General features: G+C 36.4%; 1 protein-coding gene across 2 annotated transcripts; it reads left to right on the top strand.

Annotated features, from left to right (window-relative positions):
- The first annotated feature begins 208 nt into the window (after positions 1–208).
- On the top strand, positions 209–13346 carry LOC103717938 (holliday junction resolvase). Of its 2 annotated transcripts, XM_089923975.1 has the most exons (8): positions 210–542; positions 5560–5651; positions 6704–6796; positions 7469–7603; positions 7720–7809; positions 8954–9103; positions 10533–12154; positions 12259–13346. In XM_089923975.1, the coding sequence occupies exons 2-8, from the start codon at positions 5649–5651 to the stop codon at positions 13151–13153; spliced, it is 2988 nt and encodes a 995-aa protein (XP_089780101.1). In that variant the 5' UTR covers positions 210–542; positions 5560–5648; the 3' UTR covers positions 13154–13346. The 2 variants fall into 2 exon arrangements, with proteins under 2 accessions (XP_026664588.4, XP_089780101.1); XM_026808787.4 differs by lacking the exon at positions 5560–5651 and having other exon boundaries at positions 209–542.

A 13346-nucleotide genomic window follows, 5' to 3' on the forward strand; every position in this document is an offset into this window, starting at 1 on the left:
TTTTATATAAGTATCTTAATTTTTTTTATGAATAATCGATATAAAACTAAATATACATTCGCACGAATACCTATAAAAAAATAAATAAAATGAATATATAAAATCTCATGCCTTTGATAAGCACTATGGCAGGGATATTGGTAGCTTCCTCCTCTCCTCCCCTCCCTCCGTCTAGATTCTTCCGACATAGGTCTTTCACGACATAAGCCGCGCCACCACAAGTCCCATCCTCTAGACAACCCCGCCGCCCTCTCTTCCCATTTTCTCCTTTTTCCCAGCACTCAAAAAAATAATTTTAAAAAAAGCAAGTAGAGCTTCATAGCAGGCTAAAAGGAGATAAATGGGCCAGCCCAGATCTACATTTCTCGGGCCGGACTACTAAAAACTTTGGGCTAGCCTATTTGCATCCCGATGGCCGCACGGGAGCGCTAAATTATTGCGTTAGGGCGGGAAACCAAACCAAGCTTCGGAGAGAGATGGACGGCGAAGCGAAGAGGAACAATGGGTTGCAGAGCCTACTGGAAGCCATCAACTCAACAGAGGTGAGCTCTCCCTCTCTCTCTTCCACCCAAAATCTCCAAAGATTTTCAAATTTGTTCATCGCATTTGCCCCATTTCCTCCTTTCTTTTGGTCCCTTTTCTTCTGCCCAAGATTTTGATATTAGTACGTTTTGTAGCTCTAGGTCCCTATTTAATCCGGTGGAATCTTGTTTGGATTAAGATTTGAGTACGGTCTCGCGTTTTTTTTGATGTGATTGAAGTATTCTGATTCCCTGAAAAATTTAGGGCTTCATTTTCTCAAGGTTTAAGTATGATTAGAAACCTCTGAACAAGAATACATCGTTTATGAAGGACCTTTGATATGCATCAAAATGTTCTTTTTTCTCTGTTTGCACAATTGGTATCGGCGCTATTGAGTCGGAAGGATATCATATCTTAACTTAAGTTTTATGAACGGGCGATAATCAGATTTGGTTGGTCCGTCGATGGGAGAATCTGAGTTAGCAACTTAGCTAGATGAAGGAGCAATCTCTATAAGCAGGTTTTGATACACTCCATTTGTAAATTGAGGCGAATGTATCTCAAGATTTCATATGCCGTAACAAGAGGGGAAAGTCGGGGGATAAATAAGAGTTCGATGTGGCTAGGTTGAAATAATGGGGAGTAGAGATGCATTACCAAAATCCAGATTCATGCCGTGAAAGATGGAACATTGTAAGGCTTTGGGAGAATTTAGTGCATCTTGGATGTCGTTCATATTTTCTCTCGGATAGCTGAGCTGAGGAGATAATGTAAGGTAGATTAAAGAAAAGAGACTTGGTTTATAAGATATGTGATAAAAAAAAATATTCTGAAACTATCGGTATAATTTGTTTAGGAGTCTCCTCCCTTCCCTCAAAATTTCTTCTTCTTCTTACTTGTTTTCTCAGTCCTTTCCCACACAGCGGGTGATGTGCATGAGAACATAATCCAGTAACCAAGCAGGTCCTTGATGTTGTGTCCAATTTAAAGGCATTCATGGATGACAGTTGAATTTGTGATCTAGGTGATTTTAGATCTTTCTGCTGGCTACAATAGCAAGCGACCTGTTACATTATTTAAATGAAAATTACTAAAAATGGCCAGTGACTTCAGACTTGAAAAAAGTGAACCATGAAAAGCGACAGTCTAAAACTTCAAAAAGTGCCAACATTACTCAGGCCAATAACACTTTCACAACAACCTTAAAGCCATCATATGGTGGATACATATGCCTAACATCAAGCACCAAACAGTTCACAACAAAAACAGCAAGGAAGAATCCAAATCCAAGGACTTCAGACTTCAAGAACAAACCGAATATCCCATTCTCCTAAATGTCTGTCTATATGTGTATGTGTGTATGCCACGTTCTGGCTCTTTCCTTGCAAAGCACTTGAAATAGTTATAGAAAAATGAAAACAGAGTCCTGGGAACCTGGGGCTTTTTGTGCGCCTGGGAATGCTAGGTTATATGTACTTTAGGCTCATGTAATAAAATCGTTACTTGCTACAAAGAAAAAAGGGAACAAAGTGAGCAACACTCTGAGGAAACAATGTAATCTGATCAAGGCTATGCCTAGATGCTAATTTATGGGAGGAATCTAACTCTAGAATGAACTTGCTCACTGCTGAAACTCACCGATACAAATATTCCTATCAATTGATGGCATCCATGTAAAGAATACCACTGGCAGGTCCCAAGCGTTCCTTTTGTCAGATTGAACTATCCTCTTCTCTCTCTTCTGTCCACAAGGAAATGAAAGTAGGAGGTCTTCCTCGAACCCTGAAATTGGGCTTGCAAAACTTCCAACTCTCCTAGAAATTTGTGATCGTTACAGATGTTTGTGTCTGCTATGGCATCCAAGTTAAAAAGAAAACCATGCCTGTCCCAGATGGTAATGAAGGAAGGCGAATTTCTTGATCAATGGGAGATAAACAAAAGGAAGACAAGCAGGAGCATGCTAATACTAAAGCACTGTTCATATTAATTCTAGGATAGTATCTAGTTGGATGCTTAAGCTCAGTGCATGGACAGAACTTATTTCATGATTGATTGAAAAATGAGGTGCCTTTGGCTTTTAAGTTGCATGCAAAACTCTCCAAAAAGGTGAATAAACTCCACACATTCAATTATCTTATGGTTTGATGCTTAAGCTCAGTGCATGGAGAGAACTTGTTGCTCGATAGCTTGAAAAATGAGGTGCCTTTGGCTTTTAAGTTGCACCTAAAATTCTCTGAAATGGTGCATAAACTCCATACATTCAATTATCTTATGCTTCTTTTGCAAATCTCTGTTCTTACTTGCTGTTGTTCCTTTTGTTTTAGTTGTGCCTCAATCCTATCATGAAGTTCCATCTCATCTTGGGAGGAAGGTAGTGGAAAAGGACGCATGCACTAAGGCCCTGTTTGTTTCAGGAATGGAAGTATCCCGGAAAAGCAGAGAAGTAGGAATTTTAATGAAAGTAGTAATGACTATATTCTACCATTTTCCTGTAAAATGTTTTTCCGAACAAAAGTGCCCCCCAGTAACTTCCTTCATTTCAAGTTAAGGCTTTGGCATTTCATGAAATAAAGCAAAATAAAACAGAAAGAAGCGGTTTTATTCAAGGTTGCTTCACTTTCTGCTACAACAAATAGGGCCTAAGGGTAGGGGTGTTAATGAGACAGCTCGGCCCTATGCCCGAGCAAAGCCCAAAATTCAGAAGGCTGGTCCAGGCAAAAGCATGCTTGAGGGTCCCAGGGCCACCCCGATCTGATAGTGTGTATCTTCAGTCTAGGCTGGGCTCAAGTCAGGCCCCTGTTCATTTTAGGCCATATCTAAACCCAGATCCAGCACAGAAACTTTCAGGCTTCAATCTTTGTGTTCAGGCTAAAAATCATCCAGGACATTTTTTTTTGTGCCAGGCTGGTTTATTTGGCTGCTTGGGCCACCCTGGCCCTTTGACAGCCCTACCTATCTAAACAGATTTTGGGCTCATGGACTTGACAAGTTAAAGGCTCATTTGATTCCAAAAGAGTGCACTCAAATATTTGGAATAAACTAAGATCTGCCCTTTTCTTAGAAAAAAAGAAAAGAAAAGATCTGACCTTTTCTTGAGTCACCATGTTTCATTTTATTTTTGTCATCTTATTTATTGTTGTTAATGTAATTGGCCCTTGTTCAACTTGCCATGAAATCTTTTTCCTTATGATTTATAAGAGGTTTTCTATGTGAAGCAATCTCCTGTGTAAATAAGTTATGAAAGATGATTACTTATGTGGATTTCATACAATTGCGCCAGTCATTCAAAATATGTTTGGATGACAGCGATATATATGGCCATCTAATAAGTTTATGTGAATAATACAATTTCCATAGGCAGTGATTAAGTGGAATAATGCTGAAAGAGAGTGCCTCAAGATGTTATTTAAAATATTTATCAGTTGTATTACTTTGCTCACTCAAAAATTGGCGTCATTGTCTACCTAGACGCAATTTACTCACCAGAGCACTACAATAGGATTTAGAAGTTAAACCAATAGACACTTATGTTTTCCAATGCAAAACTTTAATGTCAAAGGACAGTTCTTTCAAGATCCAAGCAGATATAGAAGGCTCTGGATGGAACTTATTTGCATAACAATCACTGAGCAGGATTTGCGGTAAATGTATTAATCTAGCTAATGCATGCTACTGGTATTCTGCATTAGAGAGGGTGTTGATACTTTGATGAACTCTTAGTTACTTGAAATGTGGCCTTGGTGAGGACCTTATTTACATGTGTAATTGTTGTCTTGACATTCTAACTTTGATGTTAATTGGGTCACGTCTCTATTAGAGGAGATAATAGGCCATCGCCTGTTTCTAGGAGGTAATACTGTCACTAGATGAACTAAGAAACAGAAACACTATAGCAACTTAAGTGCAAAGCATGTTATTACAGGCTGATGGCTCTGACTGCTTTAGAATGATGAGGTAATCTGCAAGTTGGTGGGTCTTTGGTTCCAAAACCAGGAGAAATTGTTTTGCAATAATGTGCTTGCCTTTGCCTTCTTAATTTCTACTAGCTCAGTTTTGTTTAAGGCCCCATTTGGATTGCTTTTGGAGAGCCAAAAAACACTTCTTGGAGGGCTAAAGGATTTTTTGGATGATTTTAAATTATTTGGTAAAAATTCTGAAGCAACTTTTCTGCTTTCTTCAAAAGCATAAAAAAGTCTACTAGGAAAAAACTTCAATTTGGAGCTTTTGGATAAAAGCTTTACTTGAGATGCATAGGAAGCTATTTTTATTTTGATGAAAATTCCACAGAGACAAAAATATCCAGAATAATAAATATGATATGATATGATATTATTATAATATTATATTAAAATAATAGCATTATATTATTATATTATAATGATATTATTATTGTGATGTAATAATATTATTAGAAAATTATTCTATTATTTTATTATATATTTAATTTATTATCATTATTCAAATATCAACATAAATAATTTATGAATTAAGAATACTTTATAAAAATAGTTTTTGATGGTACAAAGAGTTAGACAATCAAAAGCATTATTGAATGTCCTTTATTGTCATTTTTTGATCCTAAAAGCACTTTTTTACTTTGGTTATCAAACAGATGTTAAAGTTCCACAGCATTTCTCATATATGTAATTATCAACAGCAAATAGCTTTTTATTAAAAGCTCTACTAGTAAAAGCTCTACCGTTTAAACCTTTTTAGACAAAAGATCTACTATCAATAGAAATGTCAAATAAGACCTAAAAGCACATTCTTAGTTTTGTTACTAGACAAATGTTAAATTTTCATAGAACTTCCGAAATGTAGTTACCAAACAGGAAACACTTTTTATTAAAAGCTCTACTAGTAGAAGCTCTAGTGCTCAAAGCTCTACTACCTACAATAATGCCAATCAAGGCCTAAGAGACATAGATAACCACCATTTTGCGAAGAATGTTGCTGTGAACTTTATAGACCATGTAAAATTCTGATGACTAGGTATGTGACTTTTTTATAGAAGCTCATAGTTGCTACTTGTTGCAGATCATGCGTCCCAAAATAGGCATGGAAATATATATGCATCACATGATGGGCTGTGTTGAATTCTTAAGCAGAAAAATCAGATCTGATGGATGGTACACTCCGATTTTCTGATCCTAAAGTAGTATACACCTATTAGAAATTTGATTAGAAAAGCTAATGCTTTGTTGTGTTAACCTGGCATTTTTGGGGATATTCTTGTCTCCCGATATTTCAAGTAAATGGCCGGCCTTCATAATGAGGACACTTCATGGGTTGATAGCTTAGAGTGTACTGTTTTCCCCTTTTCATTTTGCTCTTTCTTTTATGTTTTTTCCCTTTTCATTTATTGATGTCTTAAATTCTGGCTCCAGTTTTTATCTCCTTGTTTCAGTCCTGCATCTTGGATTCAACTCATTCAAGTGACCAACAACTTAATAAGAAACCTTCCTTTTTGGGTTCTTAGTGTTCCAAGAGACCCAATGATGTAATGTGAAGCAATTGAGAAAAATGAAAACATAAAAGAATAGATTAGTGCTAGCATGGAAGAGTTGTTTTCACTACATAAAGTAAAGACTTGAAGTTAGGGGACTTCCAAGGTAAATAGCCATTGACTGCATGTGGGTATTCCAGGAAGCGAGCTTCAATGAAGGAAAAATTATAGGACCATAAGATATCAGTAACTAAGGGATATGCACAGAAAGAGGGAGTTGTATACTTGAATATTCACATCAAGACTATAGCACTCCACTAGATCGAGGCTATCACCAGTGGGATTGCTTGATTTAGAGCAAAGATGAGCATTATCCCATTGGAATGATCTAAATATGTAAGCACACACCTGGTATAGGACCTGGAAAATTTCAAAGTGATCTTCTTTACTGCAATAATGCTTTCTATTGTCATGTAATTTTGCCTGAATGCATACTGTCTGAATAATACTTCGGATCTTGATGATCCACCACCTTGATTATACACCATCTTGCTGGGCCAATCATTACACTATACTTCATATCCACATAATGTTGTTAGCATTATTATTTCCTCAGTCTTTCTATTAATTGTATTATATTTTCGTATTTGGACTTATCTTCCTTATTTTGACTACATAATTATTGGATCCTGCATTATTTTGATTGTCACCAACTTGATTATTTTTCTATTACAGATTTTAGAGAGCCGAACAGCACTTATCAGCCAACTTGGAGATTCATGCCAGTCTGAGACATCTGATCAGACCCTTTTGTTTGAATATCTTGTTGTATCCCGTGCAATTTTCTACTTTTGTGGGTTGCCCTATGCAGTGAATCTAACGGATTTATGGACATGTTCAAACTTCTCATTACCAGATTTTGAAAATGAAACTGGTGGCTAATTGCTATATTAATTTTCTTTTATTCTCTAATCAAATATAGAAATTACAGCAAAGCATGCCGGTGGTTCCAGGTTAGGAATAAGGATTTGTAGGGAAGGGTATGGTATTGTACTTAAAAAGGAATACTTTATGCTTTGTTTCTTTTATGCTCCAACAATGGTGCCTACTGTATCCTCTGTCATATACTTATTTTAATTTGAATTTTCCTCTGAAAACTAGTATTATGCAGTGTTTTTAATATGAGAAGGCTGTTTTCTGCTGTTATACTTTCCTATATTATAAATTTCTATGAACCATATATTTTTAGCTAATTCTACTAGCTTCTTTTAAGATGTTACACAAGAAAACATACAAGTTATATCCAAGATTCTGCAATGCGGAACATATATAATTTTTTAAGAATCATATCTTACAAAATTACTACCAAATGAAATTCCTGTCCTGGTACTTTTGGTTTCTGAAGCATCTTGACTGATGTGACAAGTATTAAAACGATCTTGCATGCATTTTTGAGAATAACCAACCTTTATAATTTTGATCACCTTAACAGAAGTTTGGACATTTTGGAATGACTCCCCATGCTTGGGTGCATCACAATGCATGCTAAACAAAGTAATCTTGCATGTAGCTGCAAAATACTTGGAATCAGATATGTCTGATTGCCCACGTCAGTTTCTCATTCTTGGAATGAAGGTAATTTTTGCATATTTCAGAGCATTATCCTACATACAAGGTCTCTCAAACTAAAGCATTACTTTATGCAAACTTGATTGGCGAAATGATGGAAAATTCCAAGAATCACATGTCAGGCAAGCGTATGGTGCCAAAAACATCTTCTAGTCACACTTGAGTCATCTGATGAGCTCCAAGATGAAAACCATTCTAGCCTATTTTTTCAGGTACGCAGATCACTTGTTCCGAACTTTATGTGCAAAGACCTAATTGTTCCTATGGATGAAAACAAGGAGCACTCATATTTTCTTTTTATCATAAAATTTAGTGTCCATAACCTACAACTAATCAGAAACAACAACTTGAGTGTCGAGGTAAACAAGGGGCCTTATCTCATTGATTTAGAGCAAGTGTACAGGTTGTGTCTAAGGTTGGTTTTTCTCCAATTCTGAGTCTGTAAAACAAAATCTCTTGTATTCATTTCTCACCATGTCCGTTGAAGTCTTTGCAGGTCTCCTCTTTTCTAATTATCTTCCTGGCGCCATCTGTTTTTTTTTTTTATGGCATGTTTCAGTGTTCGGATTGGGATGTGACGGAGTCATAGAATCTAGATCATTAATCCATACTAACTATTCTCTGCTCTTAAGAGGATTCGGTTAAATTAATATATCTTTTCAAGAGAAATATCTTGCTTCCCAATTGGACCAACTTATTGTATAGAGAAGAAACCTTTCTGTCTTCACTTGTGGCTATCATCTGCTTTACTGGCTTATTGCCATGACTTGTGCTAAGAGATGACTGAAACAATACTATTGGAAAGATCATTCGAATTTACCTATGCCTCATCCTTGAAATGCAATTGCCATAAAAATTAAAATAATCTTTATGATTTTCTATGCATATTATAATTTGTAAATTTCAAAGTGGCCACAAATTTGGATAACTCTTTTTTCCTCAATGTTTTTTTGGGTGTGTGTAATGTGCACTTATGTCTAATCAAGTAATAGGAAAGACCTTATTGGTTCTGGTTGAATTTCAAGTCGTCGTAATTCATAAGACATGAATCCATGTACTTTATAGAGGAAAGATAAGATTTACAAAAAATTTACAGTTTTCCTCACATCTTTCTTATATCACATAGTTTTATGTCTGCATCTCTCTTTTTTTTTCAACTTTTCGCACGGCCTAATCGTCTTCTTTAATAATGTCACTCCTTCTTAGAACTGTCAACATTGTTTGTTCTCGTGCATGTCCTTCAAGTTTTGTCGTATGTGATTGATTTCTTATTTTTGTTAAAATATGTCTTTATGCTTGCAAATTTATTTCTGCATGGTAAATGCTAAGTTACTAATCAATATCCTTCTGTTGCAGTTAATTTTGGATTCTTTAAGTTTCTCCTCTACCACCATTTCTCTTTTGACAAGATCTCCCTTCAGAGGGGACAAGGCGGTGATGCTTATTGTTGAGAATTTTGTTGTGGAATTATTAAGCTTTACAAAGACCATAATATTGGAGATCAAGGTATTACTTGGTATTGAATATTATTTATGTAATTGTGAAGCTTGAATGGAAGCTGGAACTTGGAAGGATGCAAAGAATTTACTATGTTAAGCAGGTTTTGGAATAGTCCAATATAAAGACCACCCCCTAGGTTGTACCATACAGTGTTTATAGAGATGGTAAAACTATTCCTAATCAATACTCATACATTATGTACACACACTGTGTGTGCATGTGCATGCGTGAGAGAGAGAGAGAGACTAAAGATCACTAGGTAAATTCAATACCAAATCCTACAGGTTTATCAAGATGGTGGGCCATTTAAATGGGAATAGCAACACTATTAATAATTATTTGGAACATCTTAAAAAATGTGCATGCTAAAAGCCAGTGGAGATTTCCAAGAATGAATTCAATATAATAATGGACTCTGTCAAAACAACGATCCATTCCTGTGCTTAGTATTTGGATATGAAAGCTTGTGAACATTTTAAGTTTGTAAGTATTTTACATAAGCAATGATCAATAATATGGAATTATCAGTGTAAGGTCCATCTTGTACTTTGCGCAAGTAGTATGTAGGCTAAAGTAGTTGGCTCAGGTAGGTGGATGCACATAGCAAGCATGCACATATGAACACACATATGTACATATATACGTACACATACATTGCGTATATATTTTATACATTTACATATGCACACGCATATGTCTTTTACACATTATAATATGTATACATGCAGATGAATCCATGCAGTCATGCACTTACGTGCACTTGTGTACAAAATTCTGAATCCACATCATTTAAGATGTCAGAAACCTGACCAAATGTCCTGACAGTTTCTTATTATGCATTAAATGGTCATGAAATGGACGACTTTGGGATAAATAATATGATGTGGTTGGACGTGCCTATATTTCCTAAATTTGGTCCAAACATATTTTAAGATATGTAAATCCTGTTCAACAGCGTTGATTCAATTTACATGGCCCATCTTTTTTTTGAAACTAGCCCATCCATTTTCATACTAGACAAATGTACACGAGGCATAAGAAGAGTGTGGATTATGTATTTGAGAACTGTCAAATGGTTTATTTTGCATCCTCTACTGTGCTCTGTATTCTAATGTTCCCTTTGCTGCCTGCACCCCTGATATTTCCAAACACCCACCTGTTTGACTTGAATTCTAACAGTAAATGATGACAATAAATGTTATTTTTCTTCTAGATTCTTTTTCTAAAGTCTAGTGATCTTTAGCTTACTTCCTGAAGTATAGAAGTTTTTAGAACTAAAATATTCCTTAGGTCATCTTGTAAAACTATTGAGCTATATCTGTCGAGCAGTATCTATGTTGCTCTGTTTCTCTTTTATATGTATAGGGTTTGCGAGATGCTTCAACCCTTTGTTCCACGTCATATGTATCCTAATTCTTAGTACATTCTTATACAGAAAATTCATTCAATTGCTTCAGAAGTACTCAAGGTGGCTCAAGTGGTTCTGGATGCTGCAATAAAGCTATGCAGAGCATATTCTCAAGCCACTAAATGGGATTGCTATGAGATAAATGTTGACAGAAATGAAGGATCAAAGGATGATAAAATGATGGATTATTGTAGTCACATCATCAGCATAACAGTTTGCACCATAGAGAATTTGTATGAACTGGGAATCTTTGCAGCTTCTGGAGGGAGTCTTGCTAGTGTGCTAAATGTGTCGTGGAAAGGTGTTGTTTCTTTACTGCAACTTGGTAAAGGGGTTTTAGCTGAAAAGATAGTTGTGGGCAATATTATTCTAACCCTGGTTTCACTGGCCATTGAATCTCTGAAATGTGCTTCCCAAGCACTGTCTGCAACATTACAAGAAACCCTGGCCATAAGTGAAGCAAAAAGGACATTTCTACCGATAAAATTTTACTTGATTAATGCTGTACGGATCTCCTCTGAGTTTCCATGTGAAGCCATAAATATACATAAGGAGATAACTAGGTGTGTGCTGTTGATCTCATCTTTAGGCATTTATTTTAGCAAAGACACGCATCTCAGAGCTGCAAGTGAGGCACTGGTAGAGTTCCTGGAACCGACATCCTTTCTCCTATTACATACACTACTGAATTCAGCTGAGATAAAGCCTGAATCCAAATTCCTTATCATGGATTGGTTATTTAAAGATGAGATTGAGTCTGATTCCATAGATCTGGAGAATAATGTTAATACTGCTGCAAAGTCAACTTCCTTGGATAGCTTATTCACTGTGGATTCTGATGCTATCCCCAGAACCAAAACATTAATGCTTGGCCGTGTTATTGTATTCTTGTATCTTCTGAAGACTTCTACAGTTCTGAGAGAAGAAATGGTACTTGGAATCTCTAGGAAGTTAGAGTGTCTTCTGAATATTTTGATGCATGAAGAAGTCTACTCTTCCATTCTTGGTTTGCAGATACCTGTTCTGTGTGGTTTTGGAGCAAACCCTGGGGTTGTTTGGCAATCCATGTTATCTTCTGTTTTGCATGCCCTAAAGACTTTCATTATTGTCTCATCTTCTTTGGATCCAGCTTGGATGGAGGTGGAAACCTTTTTATATGAGAACCTTTTCCACCCTCATTTTCTGTGTGTGGAGATTGTTACAGAACTCTGGGGCTTTATTATGCGTCATGCTGAAACTGATATGGTCAATTGCATTCTTAACAGACTCTTTTTATTTTTAAAGATGATAGCATCATCAGAACCAGCTCTTACACCCAATAGTGCTCTAAGAAAGATGTCAAGATCAATATGTGTGCTTCTCACTTATGCACCTGTGGCCATTGTAGATCATGTTTCCACTTCTATACTAAGTGATAATTCCACCTTTTTGTCATCTGTCATCTATTTAGCATTACTCATGGAGGGATTCCCTCTGGATTCATTATCTGATAACATAAAATCACTTGCCACTCAAAAAATTGTCACTGCATTTTATGGTTTTATGGAGACTAACTCCAGTGAACTTGCGTTGAATATTTCTCCAGGATCTTGTAGTTCCAGTTTACCTGGACTACCTGTGTATGCTTTATCATCTGCCTTACGTTGTTGGTAAGCAACAGACTGTTGTGAATGAAATTCCAGGTTATTCAGAGTTAATCTTCTGAGCTAACCAGTTTAAACTCCATGGCTAACCTTTTTTTTCTTTTTTTCAGCCATATCAAGAATTCTGATTTAATTGATGAAAAAAAAACTTTGAAGGTCCTGAAATTTATGCTTTCTGTCATTCATGGGTATAAAAGTGCCATTGATGCTGTGAAAGATCATTATGCCAGACTTCTTGGCATGACTTTAGATATCATCTCAAATATGAAGCATCTTTTTGGTTCTGATGAATTTGCAAAAGTAATCTTGGAGCTTCATACCATTTTTGCATCAGGTTCTGCTGATGCCGATTCATTTTTGTATCAGTGCAAGCCTTCTCTAGCTTCTTTCATGGCTGGTCTTAGTCACATGGAAATAGCAGAAGGGGAAGGTAGTGCACTGTGTTCTGCAATATGGGAATTGTATCATGTGCTATTGAGGGAACGACATTGGGCATTTATTCATTTGGCTATTGCTTCTTTTGGCTATTTTGCTGCTCGTACATCATGTACCCAACTCTGGAGGTTTGTTCCCCATGATGCAGCTCTCTCATACAATACGGATACGGGGAACGAGACAAATGAAGACAGATTCATGTCTGAATTGAAAGGATTTCTTGAAAAGGAGGTGGCTTTGAATGAAGTTACTCCATCTGAAGAGCAGCTAAGTCTTCTTGATAAGGAAGGGATAACACTGAAAAAATTAAGCAAGTTATTAAATACCATTCCACAAGTTTCTGGCTCTGAAACCATGGAGATGAATGCTGAAAGTTGTGTAAACAAAAAGAAGAGAAAGCTTCCAGATGGAATTTGTGAAGGAATGGAATTGCTTCAGAGTGGTCTGAAGGTTATGCGCAATGCTCTTTGTCAAGCTGACTCTGTTGGACTCAGGGATGAAATCTCAACTCAAATATCTTGCCTTGAAGATGTTATTTCTCGTCTAATGGTTCTGTCTGATAATGTGTGAAAGATTGTGTATAGAGCCCAAGATGGAGTTTATATCCTCAAGGGAGTATTGGTATCTTGTGAAATGCAATGTAATCACAATTCTGAAACCAGTTTGAGCATCAAATAGCATACCAGTGGGATGACCTGTATGATATTTGTACGTTGACTTGAAATCATTCAAAAATAAAATTACCTTTTCCCTTTTCATTGGA

The sequence above is a fragment of the Phoenix dactylifera genome, chromosome 6 (assembly GCF_051530095.1).
Source record: "Phoenix dactylifera cultivar Ajwa chromosome 6, Ajwa_hap1_PhDact_Kaust_v1.1, whole genome shotgun sequence".
NCBI classification, from domain to species: domain Eukaryota; kingdom Viridiplantae; phylum Streptophyta; class Magnoliopsida; order Arecales; family Arecaceae; genus Phoenix; species Phoenix dactylifera.